Source organism: Canis lupus, chromosome 6, assembly GCF_048164855.1.
Source record: "Canis lupus baileyi chromosome 6, mCanLup2.hap1, whole genome shotgun sequence".
Taxonomy (NCBI): domain Eukaryota; kingdom Metazoa; phylum Chordata; class Mammalia; order Carnivora; family Canidae; genus Canis; species Canis lupus.
Window position 1 is genome coordinate 62,667,745 of NC_132843.1, and position 13,864 is coordinate 62,681,608.

General features: G+C 37.3%; 1 protein-coding gene across 1 annotated transcript; it reads right to left on the bottom strand.

Annotated features, from left to right (window-relative positions):
- Positions 1–9,346: 9,346 nt before the first annotated feature.
- LOC140636070 (large ribosomal subunit protein eL21-like) lies at positions 9,347–13,864 on the bottom strand. The gene is made up of 3 exons (XM_072831540.1): positions 13,835–13,864; positions 10,708–11,226; positions 9,347–9,415 (listed from the first exon to the last, which is right to left on the bottom strand). Exons 1-3 carry the CDS (start codon positions 13,862–13,864, stop codon positions 9,347–9,349), a joined length of 618 nt encoding a protein of 205 aa, XP_072687641.1.

Consider the following 13,864-nt stretch of genomic DNA (forward strand, 5'->3'; position numbering starts at 1 on the left):
TGCCAACTAACTCAAACTCCCAACATTGCTGCTATCATCCTATGTAAGGAACAAAATAAACGATGATAAAATAACTGCACACCAAAATTGACAAAATATGATTCATAGACCTCCAGATGCCTATTGACTCACAATTTGTGTTATATCTCTCAACTGAATTCAGCCCAATGAAAATCATGGTTTCAGTTTTTGGTGACTATTTCTATCAAGTGGCTCATTAAATTCAACCAGCAACTAATCAAAAATATTTTAATGTTCCTGATCTTACTTTTCACAAATCCAATATTTACCAATCTTAAGTAAGCCTCAGAACTCTCATATGGAAAATTCAGTAATAGTGTTTGTCTTCCACTAATGCAAAGCTATGAAGATTGAGCTAAAGGTTGTGAGTTTTCTAGAGTTTTCATTAATTCTTATCAGAGATGTTGGAATTTTAATAATCAATATTATGCCTTCTCTTTGCTTCCACTTTGTTACTGGTCTTTTTTGTGTAGAACGACAGCAACAAATTACAACCTAAGATTTCTACTAAATAGCTATTTTATATTTAATGGTTTACAATCAGTAGAGGCATTAGGAAAAGTGTGAAAACTACTATTGCCCTCTGCTGGCAGATCCCTCAAGTAAAAAGCATTGTGTTTATTTTGCCATTTTAAATTATTCTTAGTCTTTGGGGATACATTTTGTCGTTAAAAGATTAGAGTTTGCTTCTTATAGGTAATATTTGGAATTCCTTCTGAAACAAAGTCCAAAATGTCTAGGCAGTGATGATAATCCCCATTAGCTCGAGCCAAAATAAATACTTTTTAAAATACAGCTCTACCGACATACTAAGACATTGTCTCACAGCATAGCGGTTCAAAATTCAGGGACATTTTAATCTTAATTTATTGAACTTGAATCTAACTAATTCAAGACTTTCCTGGTTCCTGCCAACTAGACAGCTCTGAAATTTGAGTAGTCTTTGTCAGCCCACATGACAGACTATGACTCTCTTTCGACCATGGAGGTGTATGAAATCACTCCAGTTAAAACTTCAGATGTGGCATGAGATTTGGAGATGGAGATCTCAAGATATTTGTAGAAACTCTTAGTTCTAGATGACCCTTATTAATAGAGAGACTTCATGAAATAAAAACTCCTTGTTAATTAAAAAATTTGAATCATACATGGGAGTTGCTTCCATCTTTTTTTAAAATGAATTTCTCTTTTTTTTTTTGATCAATGTAGATGAATTCAAGAAGCTTTTGTTGTGAACAAGTGCTCTCTTAATTGCATCTTTGTATTTCTAGTACTTAGCATAGTGTCCCACATATAACACATATTTAAGAAAGGCTTATTGAATTGGTAAGTTAAAAAAAAAAGAATTGGTAAATGAATTGGCCTATGCCTTTTACTATATCTAGTCAAATCTGTCCTTATTTCACGATAAAATGACTTGAGCAGAATGTGGTATTGTATGTAGGAAGAACATATGCTTTGGAGTTGGACAGACTTGGATTTAAATCCTAGATTTGACACCCATCTGAGTGGTAAGAAAGCCACCTGACCTCACCAAGCTGCAGCTTTCTCATCTGTAAAATAAGAACCATACTACTTTCTTCTTGTGTGGTTGTAGGGATAATATGAGATAAAATATGTAAAGTGTCTGGTACATAATGAGCCTTCAAAAATTTCATTCTCTTCCCTTTACATTCAGGTGAATTGCTAACTTCTTTCTGTCTAATCAAGACTGTAGAACAGACTTTACTCAGAAATTTTGAGAAAAGGATAAAGGGAATGTGTTGTAGTTACACTATTTGTTTACATTTTCAAATCCTTCTTTCCCCTCCAGGAATAAGAATATGTATAAAGTGGTCCCTCCTTATTCACAGGGAATATGTTCCAAGACCCCCAGTGGATGCCTGAAACTGTAGATAGCATCAAGCCCAATATATACTATGTTTTTTCCTATACAGAGCTACCCATAATGAAGTTTAATTGACAAATCAGGCATAATAAGAGATGAACAACAATAACTAATAATAAAACAGAACAATATGTGCAATAAGAGTTATGTGAACCTGCTCTCTCTCAAAACATCTTATTGTACTGTACTCACCCTCCTTTGATGATGGGAGATGATAAAATACCTATGTGATGAGATGAAGTGAGGTAAATGACGCAGGCGCAGTTGTGGCTGCTATTGACCTGAGGAGGATTCCTCAGAAGGAGGATTACCTGATTCCAAACCACAGCTGACCCCTCCTGAGACTGCAGAAAGCAGATCCATGGATAAGAGGGGACTGCTCTATATAAGCTCCCACACTGTGCTGCTTTAGAGCTTCTTCTGACTTCAAAGTAGGTTACCAACACTACAAAAGGCACTAGAAGGATATATTTTACCTTTCATTTTCCAATTATGTGAGAGTGGAGAAATTATAACGCCTTCCATTGCCAAATCATTGTTCAATGATTTGCCAGGTTTCAAAACACTTTAATCTCTACTCTCTTACTTCACTCTCACTTTAGTCCCATTTCAAAGCTAAGGAAACCGAGAGGAAGAAAGGGGGACTGCCGAATGTGGGGAATAAAACCAGAAGACCGGTGTTCTGACTTGTCCGGGGGTTATTCCCGACCCATCTGGGATGCAGCGCATCTTGTGCTCGTCAGCGCCCCCTGACCCCCACTTTGGACACTGCATCCTGGAGCCAAGCCCTCTCACGTTGCCCATGGGATGGATTGTGGTCTACTAAAGGACACAACCAAGTCATGAGTCCTGGACCTCATTTTTTTTTTTCTCAGTGACTCACAATGAGACATGTGATGAGTTGTTTGGGATTAACTACTTTTCCAGCATTTTACAAAGTCTAAATGCCCTCAGTGGTTTAAAAAAAAAAAAAAACAATTCTGGGGACGTTCTCAGTTTATTTTCAACATTAAAGATGCTACAGCAAGTGTGAGCAGAATGGAAAAGTTGAAGCTCTTGTCTGTAGGGCTACAGACTCAGAGTCTCCATTAGAAACAGCTGTGGCTGTAAGTTTTCTTCTGTGATGCATTTATTGACATTCTTGTCGTGTTGCCAGTGCTAGCTGGCGGCCAGCTGTTCTCATGATATTTTAATTAAAGAAGCTCCCACACCATCAAGAAGAATTCTGTGCAAAGATGTACAACACCTGTCTGCTGCTGTTCCTGGACCAGATCAGATCTATCTGTACGTCTAGTACCTAACAACATAATTCACTCTTACTCTTGCTGCCTCCCATCCCAAATAAAGTGTACTAAGCTGGGATGCCAGCACCTTTAAGAAAATGTTATATCTCCGAAATGGTATGCAAAATTGGGTATACATATTTTAGGAAGATAAGGCCCATACTTTCAGCAGATTTTCAAATGGATTCATTATTCAGAAAAGGGATAAAAAGAGATTGACTAGATAGGTACCCCTTTCTATTAATTTTCTTTGGAAAAATAATAATAATAATCGTTTCTTGTCTTAAAAACCTCAGTCACCAATGGAGGCTTCTGAGGGTAAGTTAAAGACTAAATAAAGTAAGGATAAAAACACAGGATGGGAAAGCTAAATATAAACAGTGTATCTGCTAGCAGGCAACAGATAATGAATCACTTGAAAAGAGTAGGTTAGAAAATAGAAGCTTTACTACCATAATTTTACCATGTCAATATATTTACAATAAAATATTAACTTCTATAGGAGTCTTTCTGAAAGGCAAATGTCATCTTTCTTTCAAGTATATGAGTCATGCTATGTCCCAAAAGAAGGTATGTATTTAATTTTAGTAAATAATAATTTATAAATCAATGAATCATAATTTGCTATTATGTCCTGATTTTCTCCACTCATCATCCCATTGACCAAGTAAAGCAGCCAGTTCTAAGCCATTGTCCATCTTCCTTTTCTATCGTAGTATAGAAAGAATTTCAGAAGTTCTGAATTCGCCTAATAATACCCAACACCATAATGTCTGAAATGGTATTGGCTATCAAGATATTCCCCCAAATTGCCTTCAAGTTTGGAATTTAATTAGAAATCTCATTTCAGTTCCTACAGATATACATCCTACCTCCACCTCCCCTTCCCATTTCTACCTGTCCTTTCCTTTTCCAACATCTCTCCTGGCCCTGTGTCTGCTCCCCACATCCTCTCACCCTCTTTCCCCACAAGAAAAAGAGAAAAGAAGTAACACTAAGAATAGACTTTCGGGGCACCTTGGTGTCTCAGTTGGTTAAGTGTCTTCTTTGGCTCTCAGGTCATGATCTCAGGGTCTTGGGATTGAGCTCCCCAACCTTGGGCTCCCTGTTCAGCAGGGAGTGCTTCTCCCTCTGCCTCTGCCCACCCGGGCTTGTGTTCTGTCTCAAATAAATAAAATCTTTTAAAAAAAGAAAAAAGAGTAGACTTTCTTTGGAGGCAGAGAAGTTGATCCAGGACTTTATTAGTAATTATATAATTATTATATTATTATAATTGTATATAATTATTATAGCGTAGTAATTGAAGAAATGAATGTGTGGCAACAATTTCTACAGCCTCACCATTTCCACCCTCTTTATATTACTTCAGTTTTCTTTCTCTTTAAGAATCTCTCAATGATTGATTGCTTCCAAGAAGCCATAAGAAAAACCACTTTATCACTAAAGTCATCCCAAATCCAATGCTTCTCACCACCTTCAATTTGGCCTATACTTATCTTTGGTAAGAGAAACAACAGAAATAAGGAAAGGGAACCATGACAATGTTTTTTTTTCTCTCTCTTCCACTCTGAAAGAATAAACTGTTAGATGATGGGGAAGGAGCAGACAAGTAAGAAAACAGCAGCAAAATGCACACACGTAGGCACCTTGCATAACAGGCAACACTTAACTTGAAAGGAATAACTGAGTGGTAAAATGAAGTCCACCTTAGTGGTGAAATTATAATGCTAACACTTAAATTTGGGGAAAGAGTTAAACTTGGCTCACTTCTAGTAAAAATCTCAATTACAACCTCTATAGATTTATTAGTACAATAATGGAGCACAACCAGGCAGTAAAAAGTTTCTGCTTTGAAGAAAAAAGCAGGTTCAGCAATAAAATGTGTAAACTTTGTTTCTTCAATGCCTGAGGCACTGTTTCCAGAGAGTTTTTGTTAGTCTAGTATTATGTACACATACAGAATATCAAAATAAAACTTTCAGTGGAAAATTTAGTAAGTTTAATTCCTTTTTAAAGAAAACTGATGGGATGCCTGGGTGGTTCAGTGGTTCAGCACCTGCCTTTGGCTGAAGGGCGTGATCCTAAAGACCTGGGATCGAGTCCCACATCAGGCTCCTTGCATGGAGCCTGCTTCTCTCTCTGCCTCTGCCTCTGCCTCTGCCTCTCTCTCTCTCTGTGTCTCTCATGAATAAATAAATAAAATCTTTAAAAAGAAAAAACTAAAACTAGTTTTAGTGAGAGATGCATGCTGGTCTTCACATCCTAAGATTTATTCCAACAGCAGTGAAAATGTTTACATTTACTACGTGGTTCAGGACAAGTTAATAATTAGTTCTAAGTCTACTATATTTCTGTATTATGTCAAATCTAACAAAATTCAGTCAAGATTTAATCAAAACTCATCAAATGTTTTAAGACTTCCTAAAATTACATCTTCTCCACAAAGACTTGCTTCAGTAAGGTGGCAATGCCCAGCCCTCTTCTTACCCTACCCTTGTCTTGCCAATACAACATTTATAAATCTGATCCCATTTTAGGCATTTTAAGAGAGATGATGAAGCTGTACCAGAAGACCTAAGATAGGCAAAGCCCTGATTTTCAAAGGAGTGGGGAGCAGGAGATACAAAATACATGATCTTTGAAGTTAAAGACTGCATCTTATTTGTTTTTTTATGGCCAGTACCTAGTATAGCATCTGTAACATGAATGAGTAAGTGAATGAATGAATTATATAAATGAATGAAGAAATGAATTCAAATAGATTCTAAAAACCATAGATGGGCAAATATGACATCTACCTTCTCTTGAAATGGGAAATAAGTCAATGAATTGTTTACCTTTTATAAAGAGAGAGAGAGCTGGGATGCCTGGGTGGCTCAATGGTTGAGCATCTGCCTTCAGCTCAGGGCGTGATCCCCGGGGTCCTGGGATCTAATCCCATGTCAGGCTCCCAGCGCAAGAAGCCTGCTTCTCCCTCTGCCTGTGTCTCTGCCTGGGGGCACCTGGATGGCTCAGTCAGTTAAGTGTCTGCCTTTGGCTCTCAGGTCATGATCTCAGGGTCCTGGAATTGAACCCCCCTACCCATCCACCTTGGGCTCCCTGGCTCAGCAAGGCATCTGCTTTTCCCTCTCCCTCCACTCTTCCCCCTCCCCCTGCTTCTGCTCTCTTTCTCTTTCTCAAATAAATAAATAAAATCTAAGAAGAAGAAAGAAAGAAAGAAAGAAAGAAAGAAAGAAAGAAAGAAAGAAAGAGAAAGAAAGAAGAAAAAGAAAGAAAGAAAGAAAAAGAAAGAAAGAGAAAGAAAGAAAGAAAGAAAGAAAGAGAAAGAAAGAAAGAAAGAAAGAAAGAAAGAAAGAAAGAAAGAAAGAAAGAAAGAAAGAAAGAAAGAAAGAAAGAAAGAAAAAAGAAAAAAAAAGCAAGCGAGCCTGGAATCACTAAAAACAAATCATGTTATCCTAAACCCACCAGGGTCTTACTCTTTGATCTGCTCTGATCAACTTAGATCAAAACATAATCAGCATCCTAATCAAACTTGTAAAGGTTACAAAATTGGTGAGGACAGTTAATACATTAGATAATACAATGGGCATTCTACTTTATTTCAAAGTTCTGAAAAATGGACTGAAAGCAATCTATTTAAGATTTAACACAGAGAAATGTAAATGACTATATGAGATTCATTAAAACAATTTAAAAATTCAAGATGAGAGAATCTGGGTTCAATGACATGAAAAATATGGTATGGTCACAGCATGAAAAAAATAATGCAAAGGTTTCAACTGACCTCAGTTCAGTATGAGCCTATGATATGAGATGGTTACTTAAAAAGTTAATGTAAATCTTAGTACTAATAGAAATATTCCATATAGGTTTATAAGAGTAAATAGTCCACTGTATTCTGCATTAGCTAGAATCCATCTTTACCCTCTCAATGTGACGCTTTAACAGAAATGTTGATTAATTGGAGAATGTTGAGAAGAGAATGACAAAGATGGTGAGAAGTTTTTTTTTTTTTAAAGATTTTATTTATTTATTCATGAAAGACAGAGAGAGAGAGAGAGAGGCAGAGACACAGGCAGAGGGAGAAGCAGGCTCCACGCAGGGAGCCCGACGTGGGACTCGATCCCGAGTCTCTAGGATCAGGCCCTGGGCTCAGGGTGGCGCTAAACTGCTGAGCCACCCGGGCTGCCCGGTGAGAAGTTTTAAAGGCACACCAGATGAGGAAGATTTAAGAGATTTGGGGCATCTAAGTTGAGGGAGATGAATATAAGCTTCATGTTTGTTTTTATTTATTTATTGGACTCCAAAGACATAAAGAATAGGAATCATAATACTTAGTTTAAGACACATTGTCTTCACTGATCCTCAAGTGTTCTTAATTATTTATTTTTATGCTTGATTGTTTGCTTGTCTGTTTTTCATGATGTAGCAAGATCCCATGAACCCACCACCCTAAAGAAAATAAGAACTTGGAAATAACTTACTTCTACTCTGGCAGTGGCCACAAGGTATCTCTGGTAGATGGCTACAAAACTAACTCCCATTCTTATAATATGATATTGAAATTATATCAGGTGGAGTGGTGAATTCTATGTATCCTCCTCTTGAAACTGAACCATTGAAACTGCCTTGACCAATAGTGTTTGGCAAAAGTGACACTATACAACTACACTAGATCATAAAGATGACATGCACTTTTTTTTTTCCTTCGGATGTTTGCTCTTGGGATGCAGCCATCATGAAGTGAAGAAGCTCAAATTTCCCACACTGAGGATCCATGTGGAGAGGCCACAAATAGGTGTTCCAGCCATTAGCCAACATCAACAGCTTAACATCTCCAGATGATTCCAGTTCCCAACTGCCAAAAACTCAGCCCATCCTTCCAGTCTTCTCAGAGGCTCAGATACCACAGAGCAAACGTAAGACATCCCCATTGTTTCTTGGCCCAATCTCTGATGCATAGAATCTGTAAGCATTATTCAATGGTTGTTTTATGACACTAAGTTTTGGGTGGTTACACAGTTATAGTAACTGGATACCAGTATGTGCTCATTACCATGCATTTCCCTGTCGCATTAAACTTAAACCACAATCCTGTATCTTGTGTTTATCTACCCCTTCCTTTCATCTTTTATAATTAGATCTCATCTCCAAGTAAGCCTAAGAGTAGAGTTTTAATTTTATTTTATTCTTTACTTTATAAAAGGTATCATACTTAATGAATGCTTTTGGAACTTTTTCTTTTAACGTTATATTTGTATTATCCATCTTAAAAGCTGTTGTTCAATAATTTTGACTGCTAAATAGTAGTCCATTGAATAAGTATACTCTTATGCCCACCTCTTGTCAATGGGCTGTTAGGTTTTCCTAGGTTTTTACTCTTGTGAATACTGTTGCCAAGAATATTCTCATAATATATGTGAATATATATTCATAGAATATTTATTTGTACAAAAGTTGATCTTAGGAATAAAACTAAGAATGAAACTACTAGAAAGTAGGATATGTGAATGTTTGGTCAAATATTTAAAAGAGTCTGATAATGAGGTGCCTGGGTGGCTTAGTTAAGCGACTGACTCTTGATTTGGCTCAGGTCATAATCTCAGGGTTGTGAGATCAAGCTGTGTCAGGCTCCACGCTGAGCATGAAACCTGCTTGAGATTTTCTCTCTCTCCTTTTGCTCCTCCCCCCTGCTTGTGCTCTCTGTCACTGTTAAAAAAATTTTTTTTAATTAAAAATTTTAAAGTAAATAAATAAAAGTGTGGTAAGGAAGAGGACTACAATTAAGCCATAATATAAAGAACTGGCCATAGAATCAGCTGACTTTCAAGCAATCCAAGTTTTGCAGCTCGAAGGTCATATGACCATGGACAATTCATTTTGTTAATCTACAGGTATTTTTATTGAGGTTTAATTTGACATTATGAAATCTCTTTGTAAAAAAAAAAAAAAAAAGAAATCTCTTTGTAAATTATAGTGATACAAAATATAGCATTGTTTGTAAGCATAAATGTATTGGTTTTATTTGTTACTACAGGGAAAAAAAATAGGACCAAAGGCTGGAAATGATACAGACTCAGATTTTGTACCAAAGATAAAAAAGAGCTTTTAACAGTTTAACCTATCCTACAAGAGAAAAAGCTTTTTGGAATGGCTATGACTGGATCTGGGGTAAGTCTGGGGTAAGACTGGATCTGGGATCTCCCTGTAACACCAGGTCAGACTAGTAGGGGAGGGGGGATCACAATGAAAGAATAATGGGCTAAGCTTCAGGACTGGATAAATGTGAAGGTTTCTTAGTCAAGGAGCCAAGAACAGAAGTACGAGCAATGATTACACCCAGGCAAATCATTTAGCTCTTTCAGTTATACTGTGTGTTATGGATTGAATTGTGAGCCCCACCCCAAAGATATGCTGAGGTCCTAACACCTGCTATCTCTAATGTGACCATATTTGGAAACAGGGTCTTGGAAGAGGTAACCAAATTAAGATGAGTTCATTAGAGTTGGCCTTTAATCCTATATGACCAGTATCCTTATAAGAAGGGAAGACAGCCATAAGAAGAGAAACACCAACAGAAGCATAGACCAGAGTTTTGCTACCACCAACTAAAGAATATCTCCAGATATTACCAGAAGCTGGAGGTAATGAGGAATGATCCTCATCTAGATGCCAATTTCAGTATTCTAGTCTCCAGAACTGTGGGAGAAGAAATTTCTGTTGTTTTAAGCCACAGAGTTTGTGGTAATTTATTACGGCAGACCTAGAAAAACTAACACACTGTTAGTCATTAAGAGTCCAAGGAGGCACAGACAATGCCCTACAATTGGACAATTGTACAGCAGGGATGTTGTGAAAGAGATAACTTCGCTGAAAGAGAATTTGGACATGATCATCTCTATAGGTCCTTCCCAACTCTGATTCTCCAATGCACTGATCCGGCAAGATTCTAGAACCAATAGATACGTAGAATAGATACATAGATTGTAGTTAATGGGTTAGAAAGGCCAGACAAGGTACCTAACACATGTATTCACCTAAACCTCACAAATCTTTTTTTTTTTTTTTTTTTTTTTTTAGAGAGAAAGAGAGGCAGAGACACAGGCAGAGGGAGAAGCAGGCTCCATGCACCGGGAGCCTGATGTGGGATTAGATTCCAGGTCTCCAGGATCGCGCCCTGGGCCAAAGGCAGGCGCCAAACCGCTGCGCCACCCAGGGGTCCCAAACCTCACAAATCTTAAATTAGATATCCTTGGTTTCCTACAACATAGGTGCCTACACATCTCTACCCATGAATTCCAACATTCTCTCCTGGCAAGATACAGGAAGGTGACAGTAATAGATTAACACCATGATAAGTATTTGGGATTATTTTCTACAAAAAAAAAAGTAGAAAATGAAATGTGAATATGAAAAATTTGTGTTTCTTAAAGACAAATTTCTTTTTTCTTTTCTTTTTTCTTTTTTTGTTTTTGTTTTTGTTTTTACAATCCTGAGGTCTTTTATTTTCTTTACATCTGTCATGCCGATGAATTCATAAGGGATGGGTTCCAGCAGTTCAGGCTCCTTTCCATTGGTTCTCACAAAGTGTGCTTCTCTGGGTGGGGCAGGCTGGCGCTTCAGTTGGACCCAAGTACCTTTCTCTTTGGCTTCCTTCTTTTTCTGATCATTTTCCTTCACACGCTTCAGGAAGCTATCTCGGCTCTTTGAGTGTTTAATATGCTCAACGCGGACATTAATTCTCTTGGCAAGAATCATGCCCCTAACTTGTTTGTTTACAACAATGCCAACAGCACGCTGAGTAACACTGTAGACTCTTCCAGTTTTGCCATGGTAACATTTGTGGGGCATTCCTTTTTGAACAGTGCCCATTCCCTTGATGCCCACAATATCACCTTTCCTATGGATTCGCATGTATGTGGCCAAAGGAACAACTCCATGTTTTCTAAAAGGCCTAGAGAACATATAGTGGGTACCTCTCCTCTTTCCTTTGTGCTGGTCATTTTGGCAAATTACTGGAAGATGGCGGTTCCGCTAAGGACAAATTTCTTGTCCTGCCAAGATATTTCTTGCAAAGAGATTAAGAAGGAGGAGGAGGAAGAGAAGGAGAGGAGGGAGGGAGGGAAGGAGGGAGGGAGGAAGGACATCAGGGTATATAACACCAGTTCCTGAATTCAGGGCCAGGAGTCAGAAAGTCCAAATTATTGGACTAGTCTCTGCACCTTCCTAATAATAAAGCAAGCAAAAAAATAATAATAAAACTTCTCCAAAGTTAGCAGTTACCAATGATACATTTATCTCAATGCAATGTTCGCAGTGCTTTAGGAAAGCTATTAATGGTATATGATTCACATCTCTGTTTAATCTTTTTCTATTCAATATTTGCATAGTTTTATAAATGTCAATATGTTCTTACATTTACACAGTCTCTCATGGATTATAAACTGAAAGAATTTATACAAATATTCTATGCCACCAGACATTTGGAGATTCCTAAATTAGAACAAATAATGATCTGGTTAAACATCATTGCATTTTGCCCGTAAACTAAAGGTGCTTTTTAATCCTCCTCGTGGAGTTGCTGTGTTGATTAAATAAGACGATGACAAGGCACTTGCACAGTGGCCATCAGCAAATCTCCATGAAATATCAGCTCCAGGTTTCATACGGAGACAAATCTATCTGTGCTTAAGCCCCAGTGTTTGTAGCAGCAATGTCCACAATAGCCAAACCATGGAAAGAGGCAAGATGGCCATCAACAAATAAATGGATAAAAGATGTAGTATTTATACACAATGGAATGTTACTTAGCTACAATAAAGGATGGAATCTTACTATTTGCAGCAGCGTGGATGGAACAGGAGGGTATCCTGCTACGTGAAATAAATCAATCACAGAAAAACAATTATCATATATTTTCATTCATATGTGGAATTTAAGAAACAAAACAAAGGAGCATATGGGAAGGGAGGGAAAAATAAAACAAGACAAAATCAGGGAGACAAACCATAAGAGACTTTTAACTATAGGAAACAAACTGAGGGTTGTTGGAAGGGTGGGGGGGTGGGGGAATGGGGTAACTGGGGGATGGGCATTAAGAAGGGCACTTGATGTAATGAGCACTGGCTGTCATATGCAACCGATGAATAACTGAACTCTACATCTGAGACTAATTAACTATACCTTAATTAATTGAATTTAAATAAAATAAGATAAAAATTAAATGTGGAAAATGTTAAGATCTTTATCTTCATAATGAAATGCAAACAGATGGCAGAGTATAGAGTAACCTCTATAAAGTACAAGTTTAGAGCCCAAAAATCGAGGATTTAGACCATGGATGACTCTTCTACCCAGTTAGATACATGACCTCTGGTAAGTTGTCTAGCTCCCTTATCAGCAGTTGTCTTATCATAAGAGTTACTTTCAGGGTCATTACATGAGTACTGGATACAGTACTAATCTAATGTTATGCCTAGCGCGCGCGCACACACACACACACACACACACACACACAAGAGCACTTGATAAATGGTAGTAGTACATCCAAGGGGATCTTCAGACTATGTTGCCTCATTTCAAAGTGTTTCTGTCAGTAGTCTCCATTCTTCTATACACAACTCTTATTTTATCTAATAATTTGAGTTCCTTTTCTATATCATTACATACATATTTATGTTACATCTATATTACCAAAAAGAAATCATACATCTATTAAAAATCAAATGCCTTGTGAAGGAAAAGTATCCAAAACTGGAAAAAAGGGGAAAAAAAGTGGATGGCAAGCCCTGTCAGTAACATATGGTTGAAGGTCCATCGAAGGATTATTTAGGACATGTCATTATTTAATTTACTATTTACTGCTGATTAATGATGCTACCATGCACTGTATAGATATTTGTCTAGTAGAGATGCAAATAATGTGTTTTGGAGAACAGATAATCCCAAAGGTTATGCTTATTGCCCTGTAGGATATTAACCAGTTTTTGTATCTAGTTCAATAATCTTCTAACTTTTCTTTATTAAATTGCCTATAGGTACCTGAAGTCTTCAAACCCTCTTTGACCCAGTCTTAACATCTTCCAACTTCCTCACTAATAAGTGAGTGAATAAAATCTTTGACATGTGTTCATCTTACATTTGCATGTGAGTCATAAATTTATTTCTAAAAATTATATGTATAGCAGCCCTGAGAAATCTTATTAGGAACTTAATTACCATAATCTTTTACAAAATGAAAAAATATTTGGCAATGTGAATTATCACTTTCTAATTCATCTGTTAAATCAGTTTAGTTTTTCTGTGTTTTCCTAGAACTGGGCATTCTTGTGTTCAGGCTGCTGGCATGATCAAGTACAGCTGCCACTTGCTGCAGCAAGATAAGTTGGCAGAAGTTCTAAGATCTCTTATTCGACTATATTTGCAATGAATCGCTGCAACAGTTGCTATCGGCTTCCCTTTCTTCACTTATTCCAATTTGTATTAATGGTCCGAGAGATAAGGCTCATGTTACCACATGCTCACAATATCTGGCTACTTCACACATATGAAATAGTTTCACTCCAGTGTTCTTGCCAACAAGGTAGAATAAACAAAGCTGGATTCTGAAAGAGTGGGCTTGTTGGTTTAACCTGATTTGTACCTTGTTAATATGTAACGACATAGAAACCAT

What these genes read in the sequence shown, in the direction of transcription:
- LOC140636070 (XM_072831540.1), bottom strand. Translation starts at nt 13,864, where the DNA reads ATGGTTTCTATGTCGTTACATATTAACAAG. An exon ending in TGTCGTTACATATTAACAAG is followed by an intron (nt 11,227 to 13,834) that starts GTACAAATCAGG and finishes ATTTGTCCTTAG; the next exon opens with CGGAACCGCCATCTTCCAGT. An exon ending in AATTCATCGGCATGACAGAT is followed by an intron (nt 9,416 to 10,707) that starts GTAAAGAAAATA and finishes CTCCCCTACTAG; the next exon opens with TCTGACCTGGTGTTACAGGG.